General features: G+C 43.2%; 1 protein-coding gene across 4 annotated transcripts in view; it reads right to left on the bottom strand.

The window, feature by feature from the left end:
* The window catches only part of stimate (STIM activating enhance), a 116228-nt gene that overhangs the window by 43458 nt on the left and 48585 nt on the right, over window positions 1-24185 (bottom strand). For all 4 annotated transcript variants that reach the window (XM_072581699.1, XM_072581701.1, XM_072581702.1 and 1 more), the window contains 2 exons: window positions 13022-13117; window positions 5948-6069 (listed from right to left, as the gene is read on the bottom strand). In XM_072581699.1, the coding sequence (XP_072437800.1) occupies window positions 5948-6069; window positions 13022-13117 (218 nt within the window). The remainder of the gene's footprint in view (window positions 1-5947; window positions 6070-13021; window positions 13118-24185) is intronic.

Genomic DNA, 24185 nt, shown 5'->3' with positions numbered 1-24185 from the left:
TTCTGGTGAGTTGTTGTCTGAGCGTGGCTGTTGGTTTATGTGCTGTTATGAGCCCTAGTGGTCGCTGTAGTCTGGCTGTCAGTTCAGAAATGCTCCTGATGTATGGTAGTGTGGCTAGTCCTTTGGGTTGCGGTATGTCCTCGTTCCGTTGTCTCTCCCTTAGGCATCTGTTGATGAAATTGCGAGGGTATCCGTTTTTGGCGAATACTTTGTATAGGTGATCCTCTTCCTCTTTTTGTAGTTCTGGTGTGCTGCAGTGTGTTGTGGCCCTTTTGAATAGTGTCCTGATGCAACTTCGTTTGTGTGTGTTGGGGTGGTTGCTTTCATAGTTTAGGACTTGGTCTGTGTGTGTGGCTTTCCTGTAAACCTTTGTGGTGAATTCTCCGTTCGGTGTTGTCTGTACCATCACGTCTAGGAATGGGAGTTGGTTGTCCTTTTCTTCCCCTCTATTGAATCGGATTCCTGTGAGTGTGGCGTTGATGATCTGGTGTGTGTTCTCTATTTCTGTGTTTTTAATTATTACAAAGGTGTCATCCACGTATCTGACCCAGAGTTTGGGTTGAAGTTGTGGTAAGACTGTTTGTTCTAACCTTGGCATTACTGCTTCTGCTATGAGTCCAGAGATCGGTGAGCCCATGGGTGTTCCGTTGATTTGTTCGTATATTTGGTTATTGAGTGCAAAGTGTGTTGTGAGGCACAAGTCCAGTAGTTTAAGTATGCTGTCTTTGTTGATAGGTTCAACGTCCTGTTGTCTGTTATGTCTGTCCAGCAAGTTGGCTACTGTTTCTTTGGCTAGTGTTTTGTTGATGGATAATGACGTTACATCGAATGAGACCATAGTTTCTTCCTTGTCTATGTGTATATTTCTGATGATGTCCAAGAATTCCTGTGTCGATTGTATAGATTGTCTGGATCAGGTGTTTCAGTTTCTGCTGTAGTTCTTTTGCCAGTTTGTGTGATGGTGTCCCTGGTAGTGATACTATGGGTCTGAGTGGGATGTCTGGTTTGTGCACTTTGGGTAGTCCATAGAATCTGTGGGTGTTGTTGCTTTCAGGTTTCATTCTTTGTAGGTCAGACCTGGTTATCTGTCCGTTTTTTTTGTAGATTCCTCAGTGTGTTGTTTATCCTATTGGTGAGCTGTGGGGTGGGGTCAAACTTCCTCTTTTGGTAGGTGTTGGTATCTGCAAGTAGTTGTTGTGCTTTTTGCATGTACTCTGCTTTGTCCAGGATGACCGTCATTCTGCCTTTGTCTGTTGGTAGTATAATTATGATAAGAACAGGACAACCAACTCCCATTCCGAGACGTGATGGTACAGAGAACACCGAACGGAGAATTCACCACAAAGGTTTACAGGAAAGCCACACACACAGACCAAGTCCTAAACTATGAAAGCAACCACCCCAACACACACAAACAAAGTTGCATCAGGACACTATTCAAAAGGGCCACAACACACTGCAGCACACCAGAACTACAAAAAGAGGAAGAGGATCACCTATACAAAGTATTCGCCAAAAACGGATACCCTCGCAATTTCATCAACAGATGCCTAAGGGAGAGACAACGGAACGAGGACATGCCGCAACCCAAAGGACTAGCCACACTACCATACATCAGGAGCATTTCTGAACTGACAGCCAGACTACTGCGACCACTAGGACTCATAACAGCACACAAACCAACAGCCACGCTCAGACAACAACTCACCAGAACGAAGGACCCGATACCCAACATGAGCAAAACTGATGTAGCGTACAAAATCCCATGCAAGGACTGCACAAAACACTACATAGGACAAACAGGAAGACAGCTAACGATCCATATCCATGAGCACCAACTAGCCACGAAACGACACGACCAGCTATCCTTAGTAGCCACACACACAGATGACAAGCAACATGAATTTGACTGGGACAACACTACCATTATAGGGCAAGCCAAACAGAGAACAGCCAGGGAATTCCTAGAGGCATGGCACTCATCCACAGACTCTATCAACAAACACATCGACCTGGACCCAATACACCGGCCACTACAGTGGACTGCTTGAACTGACAACCGGAAGCGGCAGAGACAGGCCACTATAAATGCCGGAGGAAACAGCACAGAAGCGCTTCACAGGAGGCTCCCAAGCACTGACGATGTCACCTAGACAGGGGACGAAACGTTTGCAAGACAAATTCCCAGCTCGGCGAACAGAACCACAACAACTATCTCATTAGCTAACATTCCAGACAGCAGAATTCACAGAGAGAACACCTCTCACAGAAAAACTGACACAAGAATTTGTTGCAGAGCGGCGTTCCTGACTCAAGAAATTGAAGAAAGATGTTCCAAAAAGATGATCAGAGAGGGGGCAAGGAGCAATCTGAAAAACATATCCTACCTGTAATTTTGAGAAACTAAATGCTATTGTTTTGTTATATTATTGGGACTTTATTTATTGAAACAGCATACCAATAGGATTTTGTTCAATTAGGAAATAGTGCGTAGTCAGAGGGGAATTGTTCAGTGTGTTAGTGGTTCTGTTAAGTTGTTCACTGTTGGAGTTAGATAAATAAATTGTTACTTGTTGATTATAGAGTGAGTGAAAGAATTTCATTTCATTTAGTCACTCCTTTATAACAGATTGGGGGGTGAGAGGTAGACCATACCATTGTTCACATTTCTTTTAACATATTGAAGTGAAGCATGCCTCTTTGGGCATTTTAGATTTAGTTACTGGGCCGGGGGTTTTGGGGGGGCGGGCGTCGGGGAAGGGGAATACTTAGAGTCAGCGAGCTGCAGACACTGCAACAACACAGGAAGGAGGAAAGTGCCTGATCATTGGGCTCCATTCATATTCCCTAACCAAAATAGACAACACAGCACAAGAACCTATTTCATCTTAACTGATATAGCAAACCTTTCTGCGAAAATAACAATCTCAGTATGGTTTAAATGCTTACTATTGGCCAAACAAACATTGATGTGATCATAGATTAAAAGAACGGCGATATAATTGGATGGTGATTAGAAGGTTGACGATTTCATAATTCTTCATTAAACAAAAATTCCTTTCAGATATCTAAAACATAAAAGTACTATATAAACATAATCTTTGCTTCAGGAATATAAAACTGCCTGAACACTCTGCTTCATCGACAGTTTTGACTGTTTTGTTATTAAATATGTCATACAGAAATTCCCCTCCACAAATGACTTATTTTCCAGCAACATCTCAACTTCCTTAAGCAGATCTGCATTTTGTCACTATATATGGATACAGCATAATCCACAGGACGTCTATTTCAAGCTCTGTCTTCCACACAACTGGCAAGGAATTTTTCCGTTCAATGCAGCCTGTAGTCGTTGATATTTATCCATCACAGGAGACGGCAGGCTGCAATGTTCACTGACCCAACAACACAATATTCAGTAGGATCGCGTATTATGTAATATTTGCCTATCCTGACCATATGTTAGAGACAGTAGATGTTTACTGCAGCTGATGGGCTGCAATTCCTTTATCCTAGATGCGATCAAACTTCAAATTTTATTTAATTTGCACTTTCCATTCAAGAAGTCCATCATATTTTGCTGGTTTATTCATCCACTTTATATTGCAGCTCACAGCTGTTCTTCGGCTTTACTCCAAGATGCATGATAAACTCGCCGAGTTTACTACAATTGCAACATTTAAAAGGTATCTCGATGGGTATTTATCTGTCACACATGGATCAATGTTTCAAGGTGTGTCATGCATTAAGAGAAGGAGCAGGTGGTGTGGCAGGGACTCGAGGAGAAATGATTACCCCTGAGAGTGGTGACTATCTGGAACTGATTGTGTAAAATTTAGTTGAGGCAGAAACTGTGAAGGTATCTCGGAATGAGTGTTTGATACACTGTCGTATAAAGTCAAGTGCTGGAATTGAGATTAGAATAGATGGATACTTAATGGTAAGCACAGATATGATAAGTTGAAGGGCCTGTATTCTGTGCTGTAAGAACATGGCGTGATGACAAATCTTTGTCACTCGGTGAGACGAGGATGCTTGGACCTTCCTGCTGGTTGGTTGTCTTTCCGTGTTACCTCAGTGTCAGTGTTCCAGTGTGTGCCTCACTGGCAGACTGTGCTGAAAATCAAAGTCCTGCTTTTCCCTGAGTCGTCATAAAGTTAAATCTTCTAAAACGCACACAAAGTCCTAAATTAGCTGACCCACGTTAACAGCAATCACAAAGCGGGTTACAAATGAGAATGACTATTTAGCTATTCCAAATACTGAGACTGTAGTTACAAGTAAATAGTTAAAAACCACGTTCAACAAGGTGACTGGAATACAGGGAGAACTAGCCATTTGGTTACAGAACTGGCTTGAAGCAAGAAGACACAGGGTGGAAGTGGAGGGCTACTTTTCAGACTGGAGACCTGTAATCAGTGGACTGCCACAAGGACTGGTGCTGGGTCCTCTACTTTTCATCATTTATATATATGATTTAGATGTGAGGATAAGAGGTATAGTTAGTAAGTTTGCTGATGACACCAAAAATGGAGGTGTAGTGGACAGCGAAGAAGGTTACCTCAGATTACAACAGGATCTTGATCAGATGGGCCAATGGGCCAAGGAGTGGCAGATGGAGTTTAATTCAGATAAATGCGAGGTGTTGCATTTTGGGAAAGCAAATCAGGGCAGGACTTATTCACTTAATGGTAAAGTCCTGGGGAGTTTTGCTGAACAAAGACAAAGACACTTTTGAGTGCAGGTTCATAGCTCCTTGAAAGTAGACTCGCAGGCAGATAGGATAGTGAAGGCGTCGTTTGGTATGCTTTCCTTGAACGGGTTCAGAAAGGATTTACAAGGACGTTGCCAGGATTAGAGGATTTGAACTATAGGGAGAGGTTGAATAAGCTGGGACCGTTTTCCCTGGAGTGCTGGAGGCTGAGGGGTGACCTCAGAGGTTAATAAAATCATGAGGGGCATGGAAAGCATAAATAGACAAAGTCTTTTCCCTGGGGTGGGCAAGTCCAGAACTAGATGGCATAGATTTACGGTGAGAGGGGAAGATTTAAAAAGGACCTGAGGGGTCACTTTTTCACAGAGGGTGGTGCATGTATGGAATGAGCTGTCAGAGGAAGTGGTGGAGGCTACTACAATTGCAACATTTAAAAGGCCTCTTGACAGGTAAATTAAGAGGAAGGCTATGGGCCAAGATTTGGTTAGGATATCTGGTCGGCATGGAAGAGTTGGACTGAAGGGTGTGTTTCTGTGCTGTACATCTATATGACTCTATCACACTCCCGCTGAGCCATTACACTTTGCACTAAGTAATCCAATTTAACTAAGAGGCAAAATAGCCACTACTTCAATTTGTTGCCTCTCACATAGCAAAGGTACAAAAACCCTAATACTCTGTCCCTTTGATGTGGGTAACGAAGAAGTTAGGAGGAAAAAAATATTAAAAATAATTAGTAATTTTTGGGTTGCAAGTTTCCTTGGTCTTGGTCTGTTGTGGTGGGTGATATCACTTCTGGTTCTTTTTCTGAGAGTTTGGTAAATGGAGTCCAAATCAATATGTTTGTTAATGGAGTTCTGGTTTGAATGCCAGGCCTCTCTGAATTCCAGTGCATGTTTTTGTTTAGCATGTCCCAGGAAGGATGTATTGTCCCTGTCAAACTGGTGTCCCTCTTCATCTGTGTGTATGGATACCAGTGATAGTTGATCATGTCTTTTGGTGCTCATGTATTCTGGTGACTAGTTTCCTGCCAGTCTGTCCAATGTAATGTTTGTTGCAGTCCTTGCAGGGTATTTTGTATATGACACCATCAGAGACTCACGATGATGTTACCTAGCATCGTGGCAAATGTCTGAGAACAAATCTACCAAGTTAGCGAGCAAACTTACAACCTGATCCACAACCAGAGCTACAAATCTTCTCTAAAATTGCAAATTAATAATTTTTGTTTACCATACTCGCCAAAACGAAGAGACTCCCAGTGTCGCCATTCTACAAGGACACCCACTATTCGTACTCCAGCATAGATCAGAAGCATTCCCAGAGTAGCATCCAACAGGAAGTTAATCAAATACCTGAATAATGAACAGAAAAACGTCAGTCACCAAACACAAACCTAAGCACCAAAACAGTGGCAGCAGTGCATACCGCCTACAAGATGATTTGCAAAAATTCAAAAAGGCTCCTTCAACATTTTCAAACCTCTACCACCAAGAGAAACAACTGGAGCAATGCGAAATGACCACAGAATTGTAGTGAATTGTATACAAAGAGGCAGACAACTGAAAAATGAGTCACCAAGCCTAATTTCACTTCCCAGCAAAATGGGACATATTTCATTCAGATCAAACAGCTCAAGATTGGGCATCTATGAAATGGCATGAGCCATCAACAACAGCAGAAAAGTACTTTACCCTCTTGACCTATCATATCCTCATACGCCAATCAGCCACTACTATCAAGCCAGGAATCTACCCTTCTTCAATGGAGGGCATGCCAAGAACAGCACCAGGCAGACCTTAAAAATGAGGCATCAACCTGGTGGGGCTAGCAAATGGGGCTGCTTGCTTGTCAAACAGTACAAGCAAATTATGAAGAGAGCTGAACTACCTTTTCCTGTCCAGAAGCAGCGGCAGACAGAGCAGAGGGGACGCTGGAGACAAGGAGGTTGCTGGGAAGGTAAGGACTGATAGTATATATTTGGGCAGCGGCTAAACCTGAGATACTACATGTGTCGCGTCTCCCTCCTGTTCCATCCCCCATCCTCTAACCAGAAGAATATTTAAGTGCATTGTTTGGATTTAGTTAGTAGATATAAAGCTAAGGCTTACAATGGCAGGGGACATCAGACCCGTGGCATATGCCTCTTGTATGAAGTGGGAGCTCAGAGACGTGGTTGACGTTGCTGACTCTTACACTTGCAAGTAGTGAGTCCAGCTGCAGCTCTTGTTTGACCTCATGAAGGTTCTGGAGCTGCGGAGGAACTCTGTGGAACATCCATGATGCTGAGGTGGTCATGGATAGCACGTTCAGTGAATTGGTCACACCGCAGATTAGAATTGCTGAGGGAAACAGTAAATGGGTGAACAAAAGGCAGAGAAAGAGTAAGAAAGCAGTGCAGGTGTCCCTTGTGGTCACCTCCTTCCAAAACAGGTATAACGTTTTGGGTACTGTTGGGGAGATAGCTCACCAGGGGAGGGCAGCAATTGCCAGGATCATGGCACCGTGGTGGGCACTGCAGAAGGGCAGAAAAAAGACTCGCCGGGCCATAGTCATAGGGGATTCTATTGTAAGGGAGTAGATAGGCAGATCGGTGGGAGAAAACTAGACTCCCGGATGGTATGTTGCCTTCCAGGTGCTCAGGTCAGGGACGTCACCAATCGGCTGCAGAGCATTCTGAAAGAGAAGGGTGAACAGCCAGTTGTCGTGGTGCCTATAGGCAACAATGATGTAAGTAAAAAATGAGGGGAGGTCCTGAAAGCAGAATTCAGGAAGCTAGGTGAAAAGTTAAAAGAGGAGGACCTCAAAGTTCGAGATCTCGGGATTGCTACCAGCGCCTCAAGCTAGCCAGGGTAGAAATGAAAGAATAGGCTGGATGAACACGTGGCTTGCAGGTTGGTGTAGGAGGGAGGGATTCAGATTTGTGGGACATTGGCACAGGTTCTGGGGAAGGTGGGACTATTACAAATTGGATGGTCTACACGTGAACCAGACTAGAACTAATGTCCTTGGGGGAGTTTTTGCTACTGCTGTTGGGGAGGATTTAAACTAAAGTGGCAGGGGACTGGGAACCAGAAGTTTAGTAGACAGTGAGGTGGAAACTAGAGACTGAAAACATTACCAAGGGAAAGAGTAGGCAGAGAGCAGATGAACGCAAAAGAACTGGCAGCCTGAAGTGCATTTACTTTAATGCAAGGAGTATACGGAGTAAGGCAGATGAAGTTAGGGCTTGGATTGGTGCCTGGGAATATGACGTTATTGCAATCACAGAGACTTGGTTGAAGGAAAGGCATGATTGGCAACTAAATGTTCCAGGATATAGACACTTCAGACAGGACAGGGAGGGAAGTAAAAGTGGCAAAGGAGTTGCATTGCTGGTCATGAATGATATCACGGCTGTCCTAAAGGAGGACACTATGGGGGGGGGCTTGAGCAGTGAAGCATTATGGGTAGAGCTGAGAAATAAGAAGGTTGCAGTTACATTGTTCAGGCTGTATTACAAGCCTCCCAACAGTGAGCGTGAGGTAGATGAACAAATAGGTAAACAGATTAATCGAAAGCTGTCGAGGCAACAGGGTGATGGTGATGGGAGACTTTAATTTTCCCAACATTGACTGGGATACACAGCATCGGAGGTCTGGATGTGGCAGAATTTGTAAAGAGCATCGAGGAGAGTTTTCTAGTGTAGTATGTCGACAGTCCGATGAGGGAAGGGGCCATATTGGACCTGATGTTGGGGAATGAGCCAGGCCAGGTGGTGGAAGTTGCAGTGGGGGATTTCTTTGTGAATAGTGACTACAATTCTGTAAGCTTTAGAATACTCGGACAAAGATGAGTGGTCCTAAGGGACGAGTACTAAACTGGGCCAAGGCGAATTATATCAAAATTCGGCAGGAACTCTGAAATGTGAATTGTGAGCAGCTATTTGAAGAGAAGTCCACATTTGATATGTGGAAGGCTTTCAAAGACAGGTTGAAGATTGTACAGGATAGGCATGTCCCTTTGAAAACAAGGGACAGGAAAAGCAAGATGCAAGTGCATGACAGGAGAAATTGTATGACTAGCCAAGAGGAAAAGGAAAGCGTACATAAGGTCCAGGCAGCTAGGAACAGAGCAGGCTTTGGAGGAATATCAGGAGATTAGGACCAATCTTAAGCAAGGAATCAAGTGGGCTAAAAGGCATCATGAAATAACTTTAGTGAACAGAATTAAAGAGAATCCCAAGGCCTTATATTCATTTATAAGAAGCAAGAGGGTAATTAGAGAAAGGATGATCCACTAAAGGATAAGGAAAGAAGGTTGTGTGTTAAATCTGAGAAAAATGGGTGAGATTCTCAATGATCACTTTGCATCAGTGTTCACTGAGGAGAGGCACATGATGAGTGTTGAGATTAGAGATAGAAGTTTGTTTACTCTGGATCACAGTGACATATGGTGGGAAGAGGTGTTGGTTAGGCTAAAGCTTATTAAGGTGGATAAATCCCCAGGACTGGATGGGATCTATCCTAGGTTGCTGAGGGAGGCGAGACAGGAAATAGCTGGGGCCCTGGCAGATATCTTTGTAGCATCCTTAAACATAGGTGAGGTACTGGAGGGTTGGTCATGTTGTCCCCCTGTACAAGAAGGGTAGTAGGGATATTCCAGGTAACTACAGACCAGTGAGCCCAACGTCAGTGGTGGGAAAGTTGCTGGAGAAGGTACTGAGGGATAAAATCTATTTATATTTGGAAAAGAATGGGCTTATCAGTGATAGGCAACATGGTTTTGTATGGGGGAGATCGTGCCTTACCAACTTTATAGAGTTCTTTGAGGAAGGGACCAAGTTGATCGATGAAGGGCTGTAGATGTCATATACATGGACTTTAGGAAGGCATTTGATAAGGTTCCCCATGGGAAACTAATGGAGAAAGTGAAGTCACATGGTGTACTGGGTGCTCTAGCTAGGTAGATAAAGAACTCGTTAAGTAACAGGAGATGGAGAGTAGTAGTTGAAGGAAGTTTCTCAAAATAGAGAAAAGGTGACCAGTGGTGTTCCACAGGGATTAGTGCTGGGGCCACTGCTGTTTGTGATATACATAAATGATCTGGAAGAGGGCATTGGTGTCTGACCAGTAAGTTTGCAGATAACACGAAGATTGGTGTAGTAGCAGAAAGCATAGCGGACTGTCAAAGAATAAGGAGACTATAGATAGACTGGAGATTTGGGCGGAGAAGTGGCAGGTGGAGTTCAATCTAGGCAAATGTGAGGTAATACATTTTGGGAAGTATAATTCTAGAGCAAACTATACTGTAAACAGAAGAGCCTTGGGAAAAGTTGATGAGCAGAGAGATCTGGGTGTTCAGATCCATTGTACCCCGAAGGTGGCTGCACAGGTGGATCGAGTGGTCAAGGCGGCACATGGTACGTTTGCCTTTATCTGACCGGGTATTGAGTATAAGAGCTGGCAGATCATGTTAAAATTGTACACGACATTGGTTCGCCGCATTAAGAATACTGTGTACAGTTCTGGTCGCCACATTACCAAAAGGATGTGGACGCTTTGAAGAGGGTGCAGAGAAGGTTTATGAGGATGTTGTCTGGTATGGAATGTGTTAGCTATGAAGAGAGGTTGAGTAGGTTAGGATTGTTTTCATTAGAAATAAAAGATGGGGAGGACCTGACTGAGGTCTACAAAATCACAAAGGGTATAGACAGGATGGATACAGATAAGCCTTTCCCCAGGGTGAGGGATTCCACAGAGGGTGGTAGGTGCCCGAAAAGCGTTGCCAGCAGAGGGAGGAGAGGCAGTCACGGTAGATTCATTTAAGATGCATCTGTACAGATGCACGAGTAAGTGGGGAGTAGAGGGATACAGATGCTTAGGAATTGGGCGGCAGGTTTAGACAGTGGATGTGGATCGGCCCAGGCTTGGAGGGCAGAAAGGTCTGTTCCTGGGCTGTAAATTTTCTTTGTTCTTTATTCCTCAATCAATTGATCAGATTGAAGGTGAGCAGTCCTATCACATCCAGTCACGAATGGTGGTGGTCAACTAAACAAGACTGGGGAAGGAGGCTGCAAAAATATTCCCAATGATGTCACAGCCTAGTGCATCAGCACAAAAAGGTAAGGCTGAAGCATTCGCATTGATCTTCAGTAAGAAATGCCAAGTGAATAATCCATCGGGGCCTCCACCAGAAGTCTCCAGAATCATGGGTTCCTGTTTACAGCCAATCCAATTCACTCCATGTGACATCAAGAAATAGGAGGAAGCACTGTGTCCTACAAAGGCAATGGGTCTTGACAATTTTCCAGCAATTTTCCAAAAGATTCTCGCTCCAGAACTTGCCTTTCCCCTAGCCAAGCTCGTCCAGTACAACTACAACACTGGCATTACCTCATGTGAAAAATTGCCCAGGTATATCCTATACACACAAAGCAGAAAATTCCGACCCAGCCAATTCCCGCTCCTTCAATCTGCTCTCAATCATCAGTAAAGTGATGGAAGGTGTCATGAACAGTGCTATCATGCAGCACCTGCTCAGCAGCACCCACTTTGGGTTCCACCTGTGCCACTCAACTCCTGATCTCATTACAGTCTTTGTTCACATATGGACAAAAGAGCTGAATTCCAAAGATGAGGTGAGTGTGACATCGAGGCCACGTTGACAGAGTGCAGCATCAAGGAACCCTAGCAAAACTGGAATCAATGGAAATCTGAGGAAAATATTCTTCTGTTTCGACTCATGGGAAGATAGCTGTAGTAGTTGAAGGTCAGTTATCTCCGCTCCCTGACATCTTTGCGGAGTTCCTCAGGGTAGTGTCCTAGGCCCAACCATCCTCAACTGCTTCATCAATGACCTTCCCTCCATCATAAGGTCAGATACTGAAGCAGTGCATGTTCAAATGCAACAGGATATGGACAAATATCCCGGCTTGGGCTGACAAGTAACGTTTGTGCCACATAAATGTCAGGCAATTACTATCGCCAATAAGAGACAATCTAACCACTGTCCCTTGTTATTCAATGGTGTTACCAGCACTGAATCCCCCACTAACAACATCCTAAGGGGGCACAATTGACTAGAAACTCAACTGAACTTGCCACTTAAACACAATGGCAACAACAGGTCAGAGGCTAGGAATATTGCAGCAAATAACTCATTTGTCAACTCCCAAAAGTTTGTTCACCATCTACAAGGCACAAAACAGGAGCGTGATGGAATACTCTCCACTAGTATGGATGGCTGTTTAGCACCATTAGGACAAAGCAGCCCACTTGATTGGTACCACTTCTACAAGCATTGATTCTTTCCAGCACCGATGCTCAATAGCAGCAGCATGTACTCTCCAAAAGATGCACTGCAGAAATTAACCAAAGATTCATCTTCCAAACCCATGACTACTCCCATCTAGAAAGACAAGGGCAGCAGATACATGGGAAGACCACCACCTGCAACTGCCCCATCAAGGCTCTTATCATCCTGACTTGGAAATATATCGCTGTTCCTTCAATGATGCTGGGTCAAAATCCTGGAATTCCCTCACTAATGGCATTGTGGGTCTACTTAAGACATGGACTGCAGCAATTCAAGAAGGCAGCTCGCTATCACCTTCTCAAGGGCAACAGGACAGAGGCAATAAATGCTGGCCAGCCAGCAACACCTATGTCCCAAAAATGAATTAGAAAAAGATGGCAGTGGTTGTTGGAAATCAGTCATCACAGCTCCAGGACAACTCCCCAGGAATTCCTTTTCACCCACATAGACTCAACCACCTTCAGCTGCTTCAATAACATTCCCTCCATCATAACGTCAGAAAATGGGACGTTCATTGCTAATTGGACCATGTTCAATACCATTTAAGTCTCCTCAGATCAAAAAAAACTGTTCATGCTCAAATGCAGCAAGATCTGGACAATATTCAGGTTTAAGCAGACAATTGCCAAGTAACATTTACACCTCAGAAGAGCCAGGCAGTGATCATCTCCAACAAGAAAGGGGAAATTCATGATATCGTTCTAAAGATATTTGGACTCCACAGGCTCAGTGTCCTCCTTCTCTACTGTAATGAATGTATGACTCCAGCTCTTTGACTGAGCTTCTGGACACATGACAATGAGCTGCTAGTGGGTGGCAGTAAACAGTGCTGTTCCTTTCATAAATATCATCACAGATATTTGTGAATTTTAAGAGTCATAGTGTTAATTACAGTGAGCAGGGCCTGTAAGCACACTTGAATCAAAAGCATGGAAAACTGAGATTTATGTTGTTAAAAATGGCAACATAACACATCTAACGGATAAGTAGCATATAAATACCATTACTCACAATGAACATGGGTCCTCTTCAGTCAGGTCAGATAAATAAACATTGGCAAAATGGATAAAGAGCATCCCAATAGCCTGCTTGGAGGTGTCCAAGAACCTGCAATAGCACCAAACCTAAACATTATTTGAGAGATATTAATTAGTGCTTAGAAAATGAAATACAAGGATTGTTGGAATTTTTTTTAAAAATTGCTACATGACCCCTAATTTACTGAGAATCAGAAGCTTTTATGTATTATGACCCTAATGTCTTCAATATCTCTAGTGGTCAGTGGTTCTCACTGAAAAGTCTGACAATTCTGTTTATTTCATTCAACAGGTGGGATAAGGTCTGAGATACAAAAGCTGATGGTGCATTAAAGATACAGAGCAGCTCTTGAACATGGAGTCACAACTTACAGTTTGGGTGGAGTGGGGAAGCGGATGATAAAGGGTGCAGATGTATGAACAAAATATTTAAACTTGACGGTGCGTTCAGTGAGGGAATTCGGTTCAATGAGGAGCAGGTGCCGTTATGGTAGTGGTTCGAGAGTGGGAACCAAGAATGTCGAGGCTCAAGAGCTGAAACCTAGAGAAATTAATTAGGTGATCAGGTAGTTAATTAGGGAAGTTAACATTTTTATTAAAATTCCTTCTAAACTGTTGCAGTTTTTTTAATCCAGGAAGATAAGAACTATATTTATGATGTTGCAAGTTAAACTTTGTAACATAGCTACAGCTAATTAGTGAAGGATATTCTAAGCTTAGCACTTAATTAGTTTACAAAAATAAAATAGAGATGGGAAGACAGATGATGTGTTGTTGCTGTAATATTTGGAAGAGGAAACGTTACCGGGGAACATTAATGCTCATTAGTTACCAGAATTCAGTAAGGCGTTCGACAAGGTTCCTCATGGGAGACTGGTTAACAAGGTTTGATTTCATGGAATACAGCGAGAACTACCCATTTGCATACAGCACTGGCTCAAAAGGTAGAAGACAGAGAGAGGTGGTGGACAGTTGTTTTTCAGACTGGAGGCCTGTGACCAGTGGAGTGCCACAAGGATCGGTGCTGGGCCCTCTACTTTTGTCATTTACATAAAAGATTTGGATGCAAGCATAAGAGGTACAGTTAGTAAGTTTGCAGAGGACACCAAAATTGGAGGTGTAGTGAACAGTGAAGAGGGTTACCTCAGATTACAACAGGATCTGGACCTGATGGGCCAATGGGCTGAGAAGTGGCAGATGGAGTTTAATTCAGATAAATATGAGGTGCTGCATTTCGAGAAAGCAAATCTTAGCAGGACTTATACACTTAATGGTAAGGTCCTAGGGAGTGTTGCTGGACCAAGGGACCTTGGAGTGCAGGTTCATAGCTCCTTGAAAGTGGAGTTGCAGGTAGATAGGATAGTGCTTTCCTTTATTGGTCAGAGTATTGAGTACAAGAGTTGTGAGGTCATGTTGCGGCTGTACAGGACATTGGTTAGGCCACTTTTGGAATATTGCGTGCAATTCTGGTCTCCTTCCTATCGGAAAGATGTTGTGAAACTTGAAAGGGTTCAGAAAAGATTTACAAGGATGTTGCCAGGGTTGGAGGATCTGAGCTACAGGGAGAGGCTGAACAGGCTGGGGCTGTTTTCTCTGGAGTGTTGGAGGCTGAGGGGTGACCTTATAGAGGTTTACAAAATTATGAGGGGCATCGTTAGGATAAATAGACAAAGTCTTTTGCCTGGGGTGAGGGAGTCCAGAACTAGAGGGCATAGATTTAGGGTGAGAGGGGAAAGATATAAAAGAGACCCAAGGGGCAACTTTTTCACGCAGAGGGTGGCTCGTGTGTGGGATGAACTGCCAGAGGATGTGGTGGAGGCTGGTACAATTGCAACATTTAAGCGGCATTTGGATGGGTACATGAATAGGAAGGGTGTGGAGGGATATGGGCCGGGTGCTGGCAGGTGGGACTAGATTGGGTTGGGTTATTTGGTCGGCATGGACGGATTGGACTGAAGGGTCTGTTTCCATGCTGTACATCTCTATGCCTCTATGACCCCTTCCAAACTAAGTGCTTCAGATTTGGTTTGGACATGGCTTGATGCATTCGTGGCCATGGGACAGATTCGGGGTCAAAAGATATCTATTCAAAAGGAAATGGTTACATCTCAATAGGACGGAGGATCAATGTCAACGTGGGGAAATTCACATAGACGGAAGGTTTGAATGAAAAAGAGAGGGAGAAATGTTATGTTATGGAGGAAGACAGCCGAATCAAATCAGCCGCACTACTTCTATATGCACTACAAAGTAGAATTTAAACTTTCAAAGACCCTCAAAATGACTCCAATGGTTCGTAACCAGACTTTTTGAATGACCAATTCCCAACTGTAAATAATCAGTTCCAGACACCAGGTTTGTAGCTTAAACAAAAAAAAAACTTCACAATTCATTAACAATACAGTAACTTCAGCAAAACAAAGTAATTGTCAATTGTTTAAATCCAATAATCTTTGTTTTTAGCCCCATTCACACAAAAATAGACATGGCTTGATGCATTCGTGGCCATGGGACTGATTCGGGGACAAAACAAACCAAATAGACAGCCAAACAAACAATTAAAGAGAGTTTTTTTTTCCCCAAATAACAAAACTGGCCAGATTACTGAAGTGGTTTCCACAATGCATTGTCCTACACACATAAATGATTGTTTCATTGATTTTTTTGAAGATGACCCTGCCACCTTTTCAGTTAATTGAGCAAAATTCAGTAATACTTATAACTTCATTTCTATTCTCTAAACTTCCAAAAATTGGTAATGGGAGGCTAGGTATGGAACTTCCAAATTTTTATGCTGCAACATCAATGGCCAAACTCCTCTCCCAGAAATGAAAACCAATATAAATTCTCCAACCCCTCCCTCTGTTTGACCATCCTGTTCCCATCCCCAGCTACAGGCGAATTCCAGTTACTCTGGCGTGGGCCCATCAATTGATTCTTGAACATACACTGAACTTCCCTTGTTACTTTAGTCTGTTTCTCTAGGTTTTGTTTGTTTGGGTCTGAATATCTTCATCCATATCATGTTCGTTAACGTAGTATACCTAAGTGCATCTTCACAAACTGCTTTCTATTTTCTGAGCAATCTCATTATGTTTCCCTATTGATCTTCCTTTAGTTATGAAAATTTAGTGTCTAAATTCTCTTAAAATTTCTGAATTCTTTCAACTATTAGTAGGCAGTTCATTTTTGGATTTATCCATATAGTATATTTTTATTAAGAAAAAATAAATTTTTAAGTAATACAAATACAAAACAATGCAATTCAAAACAGTACTAAAATAGTACAAAACTAAACCCAAATAATAAAAAAATTCCCCAACCCACCCTCCTATACGAATATATGCACATATATATATATATATATTATAGAGAGAGAGAGAGAGAGAAGTATAAAATTAAAAAAAACCTAAACTAGCTATTTAACTAACTAAATAAACACCTACCAACAAACAAATAATAGTAATAACTCAGCCCAGCCAAACAAAACACTCATACAATCACAGTTTCTCCTCCCTGGATATTGGACTCATGAAATACAATCGTAACGGCTATATAAAAGCCCTTGTTAGTGTGGCAGATAAATCTGCGTCCAGGTATTTCAAAAAAGGGTTGCCATGTCTTGTAAAAATTCTCAGTTTTGTGGTGTACCATATTTGTGAGAAAATCCAGGGGAATATGCTCCATAACAATCTTCCGCCAACCCGACAGGCCTCCGGCAGGGGGGGGGGGGGGGGGGGGGGGGGTTCTGATATCCAACCTAGCAAGATATTCTTCCTTGCACAGATTGTAAGAATATTGAAAAGTTTTGCGTTATGAGAGTCTGCAGGAAATACAATGGGTAGGCCCTAAAGGAGCAAAATAGGGTCCTTCTCCACCCCTACACCTAAAATCCTCTCAATTGCACCCACCACAGCGCTCCAATATGTTTGAACCCTGTCACAAGACCAAAGACAATGGGTAAGAGTACCCGTACAGACCTTGCACTTGGGGCATGCTGAAAATACCCCTAGTTTAAATTTAGGCAAACGGTCTGGGGCTAAATGGTCCCTGTGGAGAATCTTCAGCTAGGAGAAAGTGAGGACTGCAGATGCTGGAGATCAGAGCTTAAAAATGTGTTGCTGGAAAAGCGCAGCAGGTCAGGCAGCAAAGGAGGAGGAGATTGGCTTATGCCCGAAACATCGATTCTCCTTTGATGCTGCCTGACGTGTTGCGCTTTTCCAGCAACACATTTTTAAGCGAGAATCTTCAGCTGTAAAGCATGGGTCCTATTGCGAATTGATATCTTCCTTGCGTTCTCCCAAATATCCTCCCATGCCACAGAAGAAACCTCAACACCCAGCTCGCTTTCCCACATCTTGCAGAGTCGATCAGACTCATCTGAGGTGGCACCCCCCAATTTGTGATATAGAGTACTGATAGAAAGTGTACTCTTAGCCCTTAGTACCCCTCTTTCTATGTCAGATTTGTAGGGATCAGTCAAAAGTGTGGCCTTTTTTTGAATAAAATCCCTAACTTGAGAAAAACGAAAGAGGTCTCTATTAGGTGACTCCTACTTCCGTACTAACTGATCGAAGGACATCACATCTCCCTCAAATAAATCACCCATGCAAGATATACCTCTAGCTGCCCAACATTTAAATCCTGAATCTATCATAACGGGTTGAAAACTCGGCATACCCACTAAAGGCGTAAACAAAGATGTTTTTCCAATATTACCTTCCCTCTGCCGAATTGCCCTCCATGCTTTAACAGTATTGATGATTATTGGGTTATGGCAATATTCCCTAACTGTCCTCACTTTGTCCAAAAACAGCAAGCTGGTAAGGGGGCACCTTGCCTAGGAGACTTCGATATCTAGCCATATTGAAAGAGGGCCCCCACAAACCCAATAACTTACGTAGGTCAAAAGCGAGCTTAATTGGTCATTTTTAATGTCTGGAAGGTCTACTCCCCCCAGACTGTGAGGCAACTGCAGTTTGGCTAATTTAATGAGGGGCCGTTTATGGTACCAGATAAAGGAGCTGAACCAATTGTTCAGTCTCCTGAGTGTTTGTTTATTGAAAATCAGGGGGAGCATCCGCATAGGGTATAGCAAATGAGGGAGAATATTCATCTTAATTAGCGCTATCCGACCCAACCATGAGACTGGAAGTGCCTCCCATTCAAAGTTTGGTAGAAGATTTGTAGCTCGGGTGCTCATTGTTGTGGTTCTGTTCGCCGAGCTGGGAATTTGTCTTGCAAACGTTTCGTCCCCTGTCTAGGTGACATCGTCAGTGCTTGGAAGCCTCCTGTGAAGCGCTTCTGTGCTGTTTCCTCCAGCATTTATAGTGGCCTGTCTCTGCCGCTTCCGGTTGTCAGTTCGAGCTGTCCACTGTAGTGGCCGGTATATTGGGTCCAGGTCGATGTGTTTGTTGATAGAGTCTGTGGATGAGTGCCATGCCTCTAGGAATTCCCTGGCTGTTCTCTGTTTGGCTTGCCCTATAATGGTAGTGTTGTCCCAGTCGAATTCATGTTGCTTGTCGTCTGTGTGCATGGCTACTAAGGATAGCTGGTCGTGTCGTTTCGTGGCTAGTTGGTGTTAGTGTATACGGATCATTAACTGGTCTTCCTGTTTGTCCGATGTAGTGTTTTCTGCAGTCCTTGCATGGGATTTTGTACACTACATTAGTGCCTCCCATCTTTGGAGATCTTGTTTAATTTTTTCAAATAATGGAGTAAAATTGGCTTTGAACAGCCAGTCCAGAACTGGAGTAATGAATATGCCCAAATACACAAAACCCCCCTGTGACCACCTAAATGGGAATCTATAGTCACTCTCAAGAGCCAACTCTTTCGTAAGACCATCCATAGGCATAGCCTCTGATTTAGCAAAATTAATCTTATACTCTGAAAAAGCGCCAAACTCGTGAATACATTGTATCAGGCAAGGCACTGAAACTGCTGGATTTGTCAAGAAAATTAGAACATCTGCATACAGCAAGATCTTATGTAATTTTGACCCCACTTCTGGAGCGGATATATTGAGATCCCCACAAATGGCCTCTGCCAACAGTTCAATCACCAACGTAAAAAGTAATGGTGAAAGGGGACAGTCCTGCTGGCTGCCCCTAGAAATATTAAAATTGCTTGATCGTACCCCGTTGGTAATGACCACAGCGAGAGGTACACTGTAGAGAACCTTTACCCATCTTATGAAAACTTCGCCCAGACCAAACCGGTCTAGAGTATAGAAAAAGTACGGCCACTCGACTCAGTCAAATGCCTTCTCTGCATCTAAAGAAATCACCAATCCCTGTATTGACTGCTGTTGGCATGCTTGAATTACGTTACGCAGCCTCCTAACATTATTGGAGGATCTGCGAGCCTTTATGAAGCCTGTCTGATCCTCTTTAATAATAGAAGGTAACACAGCTCCAGCCTTAACACAAGAGCCTTAGAAAGGATCTTAAAGTCCACATTTAAGAGCGAGATGGGCCTGTATGAAGCACATTCTTCCAGATCCTTCCCGTTTTTAAGGATAAGTGAAATATTGGCCTCTCTCAGAGATGGGGGGAGACAAACATGACTGTATGAATCATTAAACATATTCAGCATCGGGCCCGACAGTATACTTATAAATTCCTTGTAGAATTCACCGGCAAGTCCATCAGGACCGGGCGCCTTTCCACTCTGAAGCTGCCTCACAGCTTCCTGCACTTCTTGCTCTGATAATGGGGCATTGAGAAAGGACTGTTGTTCGGGAGTCGCACCCAGGAGCTTCAGATCTCTAAAAAAGGATTCCATTTTGGCCTGCCCCTCCTCACAATTCTCAGACTGATATAATTTAGAGTAGAATCTCTGGAACGCCACATTAATCTTTTTAGAATCACATGTTAGGTTCCCAGACGCTTCCCTAATCGCTATAATGGTTTGTGGGGGACTTCTCTTTCTGGCAAGGTATGCTAAGTATTTGCCTGGCTTGTCACCATGCTCCTATAACCTTTGTTTTGCAAAAGCCAGCTCCTTTTTTGCCGTCTGCGTGAGCACAGAATTTAGTGCAGACCGCAGTGCCGTAATCCTCTGCTGTTTGACCAACAAGGGTCTGTCAAAATAGGCCTTCTCGGCTGCTTTCAACCGTGCTTCAAGGAGACGCGGCTGCTCACCCTTCTACCGCTTCCTACTTGTGGAATATGAAATAACTAACCCTCTGGCATAAGCTTTGGCAGTTTCCCAGAGAACAGATGAGCTATCAACCGAGCCTATGTTGATGTCTAGGAATGCCCAAAATTCCCTAGAGAAATGCCCCACAAACTTGCTGTCCACAAGAATAAAGGGGTCCATTCGCCAGTACCTTGAATCTACTGTAACATCCTTAATTTTAACCATGAGGTACACTGGAGCATGATCAGAGATAGCAATATTACCAATCATACAGGATGCCACCAGATCCAGGGTTACCACAGGGTTCAGAAAAAAAAAAAATCAATCCTCGTGTGACATCTGTGCGGATTGGAGAAAAACGTGAAATCCCTACCTGTTGGGTGGAGACACCTTCAGACATCCACCAATCCTAATTCCCCACACAAACCCAATTACTGTTTAGTTCGTGCAGAGAGTGAGTGTCAAGGGACCTTTAGGCAATCTGTCCACTGTGGCATCCATGAGGCAGTTAAAATCTCCCCCTATAATGATGTGCCGAGACTTGAGACTTAGCAGTTTAGCATCTACCACGAATTTAAGAGGATGAGCTGGGGGACAATAAACATTTAAAATGCCATATTCTTCCCCATTTATCAAGGCTTTAAGAATTACAAACCTCCCGTATGTGTCTTTAACACATTCCAACAATTTAAATGAGATTTTTCCTAACCAATATAGCCACTCCCCTACTTCTGGTATTAAATGATGAAAAATAAACTCGGTCAAAGCCAATCTGCTGTAATTTCAGATGCTCCTTGTCATCAAACTTTGTCTCCTGTAACAAATCAATATCCACCTTCTCCTTTCTAAGACTCAAGAGTACCTTATTCCTCTTCATTGGTGAGTGACTTCCCTTGATATTCTAGGTACACCATTTAATCAAATCATTAGCCATAATAAGACCATAAGACATAGGAGTGGAAGTAAGGCCATTCGGCCCATCGAGTCCACTCTGCCATTCAATCATGGCTGCTGGGCACTTCAACTCCACTTACCCGCATTCTCCCTGTAGCCCTTAATTCCTCGAGACAACAAGAATCTATCAATCTTCTGCAATTACATTTAAATTCCAGAGAGGAGGAACCCGAAACAAATTGCTGATCCTTAGTGTCGCTTGATCCACCAAATATAAAAACTACATAAACTAAAACCACTACATTTAACAAACATACAAAATTATTAAAAATAAAAAACAATAAAAACCAGAAAACAAGCCAACATATAAAGTGCCAATAGCGCTGAGTAGGGGAACTCACCCCCTGCCCGGAGGGGGCAACTACCCGTCCCGAACTGCCCATAAATAGGCATCTAACCATCTCAACCACCTTCACTTCTCCCAGCTAGAGCTGCATCGCAAGCACAAGCAAGCTAAAAAGAATAAATACCCTATAGAATATCAATATGAATAAAAAACAATATTCTTTTATTAAAAAAAGGGGAATAAATACCCCCCATCTTTTGGTATGTCCTAACTTAGAAATTAAAATGTACATCTTAACCACCTCCAGACATAGTTTGAACCAAATTATTCTCAATAGGAGGTTAAAAAAAGGAAAAACAAAGCTCCAACTGAATTTCCGCCATTTCTTTTACAGAATGATAAACGCATACCCAAGCAACAATATTTGTACATACTACAATGTTTCACTTAGGTTAGTTTGTCCATAAAGTCTCTTGCCTTCTCCGATGTGTCAAAGAGATGCATGGATCCATCTAAGGTGATCCAAAGCACTGCTGGATATCTCAAGGAGTACTGAATCCCAAGCTCCTTCAACCTTCTCTTGACACCATCATACGATTTTCGTTTCTGGATCACCACCGCTGAAAAGACCTGGAAAAACATGATCTTAGACCCCTCGTAAATTAGGGCCTTTGGATCCTTCCCCTGGAGTCTGGAAGCCTCCGTGACTCTCTCCTTATCCCGGTAATGATGGAACCGCACCAGGAAAGGACGAGGGCATTGACCCAGACCCGACCTCCGTGCTGCGACCCGGTGAGCCCTCTCTATCTTCAATCCTCTCATGCCAGTCTCCAAGTCAAGGAATTTCGGCAGCCAATCTTCAACAAATTCCGCAGGCCGCTCACCTTCCTTACCCTCAGGCAGACCGATGATCCGAATGCTTTTTCTCCTGCCCCTGTTTTCAAGATCATCCACTTGGTCACACAAATTACGAACCTGCATCTTCAGGGCTTGGATCGCTTCCTTGAATGAACTGGCAACAGCTTCCACCACTGTGACCCTGTGCTCCACCTCATTCGCCCTCTTCTCCAGGTCTCCCAGCTGCTGCTCATGCTTCTGCAGCATGAGCGAGACTGGAGCCAGCTTATCTTCAATTTGTTTCCCCAACATCTCCCGAGATGGAGAGCTGGTTCACCAGGTCCTGGAGAGTAATCTGCTCAGAGGCTGCTGCAGGCCCAGCCTCAGATGCTCCTCCTCCCTTTTTAGGCATTTCTGGACAGCTGAAAATACAGGCAAGTCAATTTTTAAATGTTTCTTGGGGCTCCACAATCTTTCCAACACCCCAAGAAATTCTGATGACCTGGGTTGGGTGGGTTAAAGGAGCATCCTGCTCCTGCTGCGATGTGAAGCTCTGCATTGTGATCTTCTCAGATCGCCGCCATCTTAGATCCCCCGGATTTATCCATTTCTACTTGGTTCCCATTCTTCTGTCCTCCTCTACTACATTTGCAACTTGACGTGAAAGTGCCGGTGTTGGATTGTTCACCTGGCGAAGGGGCTATGCTCCAATAGGTTTGTGGTTTCAAATAAACCTGTTCAACTATAACCTGGTGTCACATGACTTAACTGCCACCTGATGAAGGAGCAGCACTCCGAAAGCTTGTGATTTTACATAAAACTGTTAGACTATAACCTGGTTTTGAGAGACTTCTGACTACTTGACACACCTGTACATTCATATCTTCTCTACAGTAGGCTGTTTCAACACGTTCACACGACAATCAATTCTTTTTCCTTGATCAGGAATATCAATTATCTGATTAACTCATAACTACCTGGTAGGGATTGCTGAATTTTGCTTTTAGTGGATCACCTCAAGGCAACAGTACCAACTTTATCACCTGCTGTGAAGTTTCTAGCCACTCTTACTTTGTTTTGGGAAGGTTTCACATGTAGAATTGCACAGTAATATGCTTCTGTTAACTTTTTGAGAATTTTGGACTTTAACATCGAAAATTCTTTTTTTTTGACTTAATAGCTTACCTCTAAATCAGTTTTAATAGTTTTTCTTCTCACGGCCACAAACTAATATGAATGGGCCAAAGCCAGTAGTTTTGTTTGGAGAAGCCCTGGTTGCAAATAGAAGAAATCTAACCTTTTGCCCAATTCCTTTGGACACTCATAACAAGCGGCTTTGACCACAGTTTCGAGAATCTGGTAATATCTCTCAAAGCACCTTGGGTCTGCAGATGGCACGTAGTCTATTTTATTTGATTAATCTCCAGACTGTAATTGTTCCTGTAATTGTTCTGTCTCTTGAATCTCCTTCGGCCATTCTGCAATTATGGGAGAAGCTACTACCTTTAGTCCTGCCAAATCATTCCCTATTGAGGGAGCACACTTTCGCTTGGGTAATGTCTTTATTACTCCAATAATTACTTTGCCTGGTAACAAACCACATTCCAGTTGTACTTTTATAGAATGGAACCAGAATATATTCTTCATCAATCCCAATTATTAATACTTTGGCTGTCCGTGAACTTTGGAGAGGAAATCAAGTTTTTCTCCAGTAAAAATAATTGCGTTGCCCCTGTAACTCTTCGTATTGTTTTGGGTTTAGCTATCGCACCTTACCTGCAGTTACAGTCACACCTGTGGTATTATCTTTGTGTTCCCTTCTCCGATTCACTTTAACTCCTAAAAGTCTCATGGGTTTACCTCAACTTCTAGTATTCCGAATGCATAATCAGCTAAGGAAAGGCTGGATAAGTTTGGG

Source organism: Chiloscyllium punctatum, chromosome 12 (genome assembly GCF_047496795.1).
Source record: "Chiloscyllium punctatum isolate Juve2018m chromosome 12, sChiPun1.3, whole genome shotgun sequence".
Lineage (NCBI taxonomy): Eukaryota > Metazoa > Chordata > Chondrichthyes > Orectolobiformes > Hemiscylliidae > Chiloscyllium > Chiloscyllium punctatum.
This window is presented reverse-complemented; position numbering and strand designations above follow the sequence as displayed.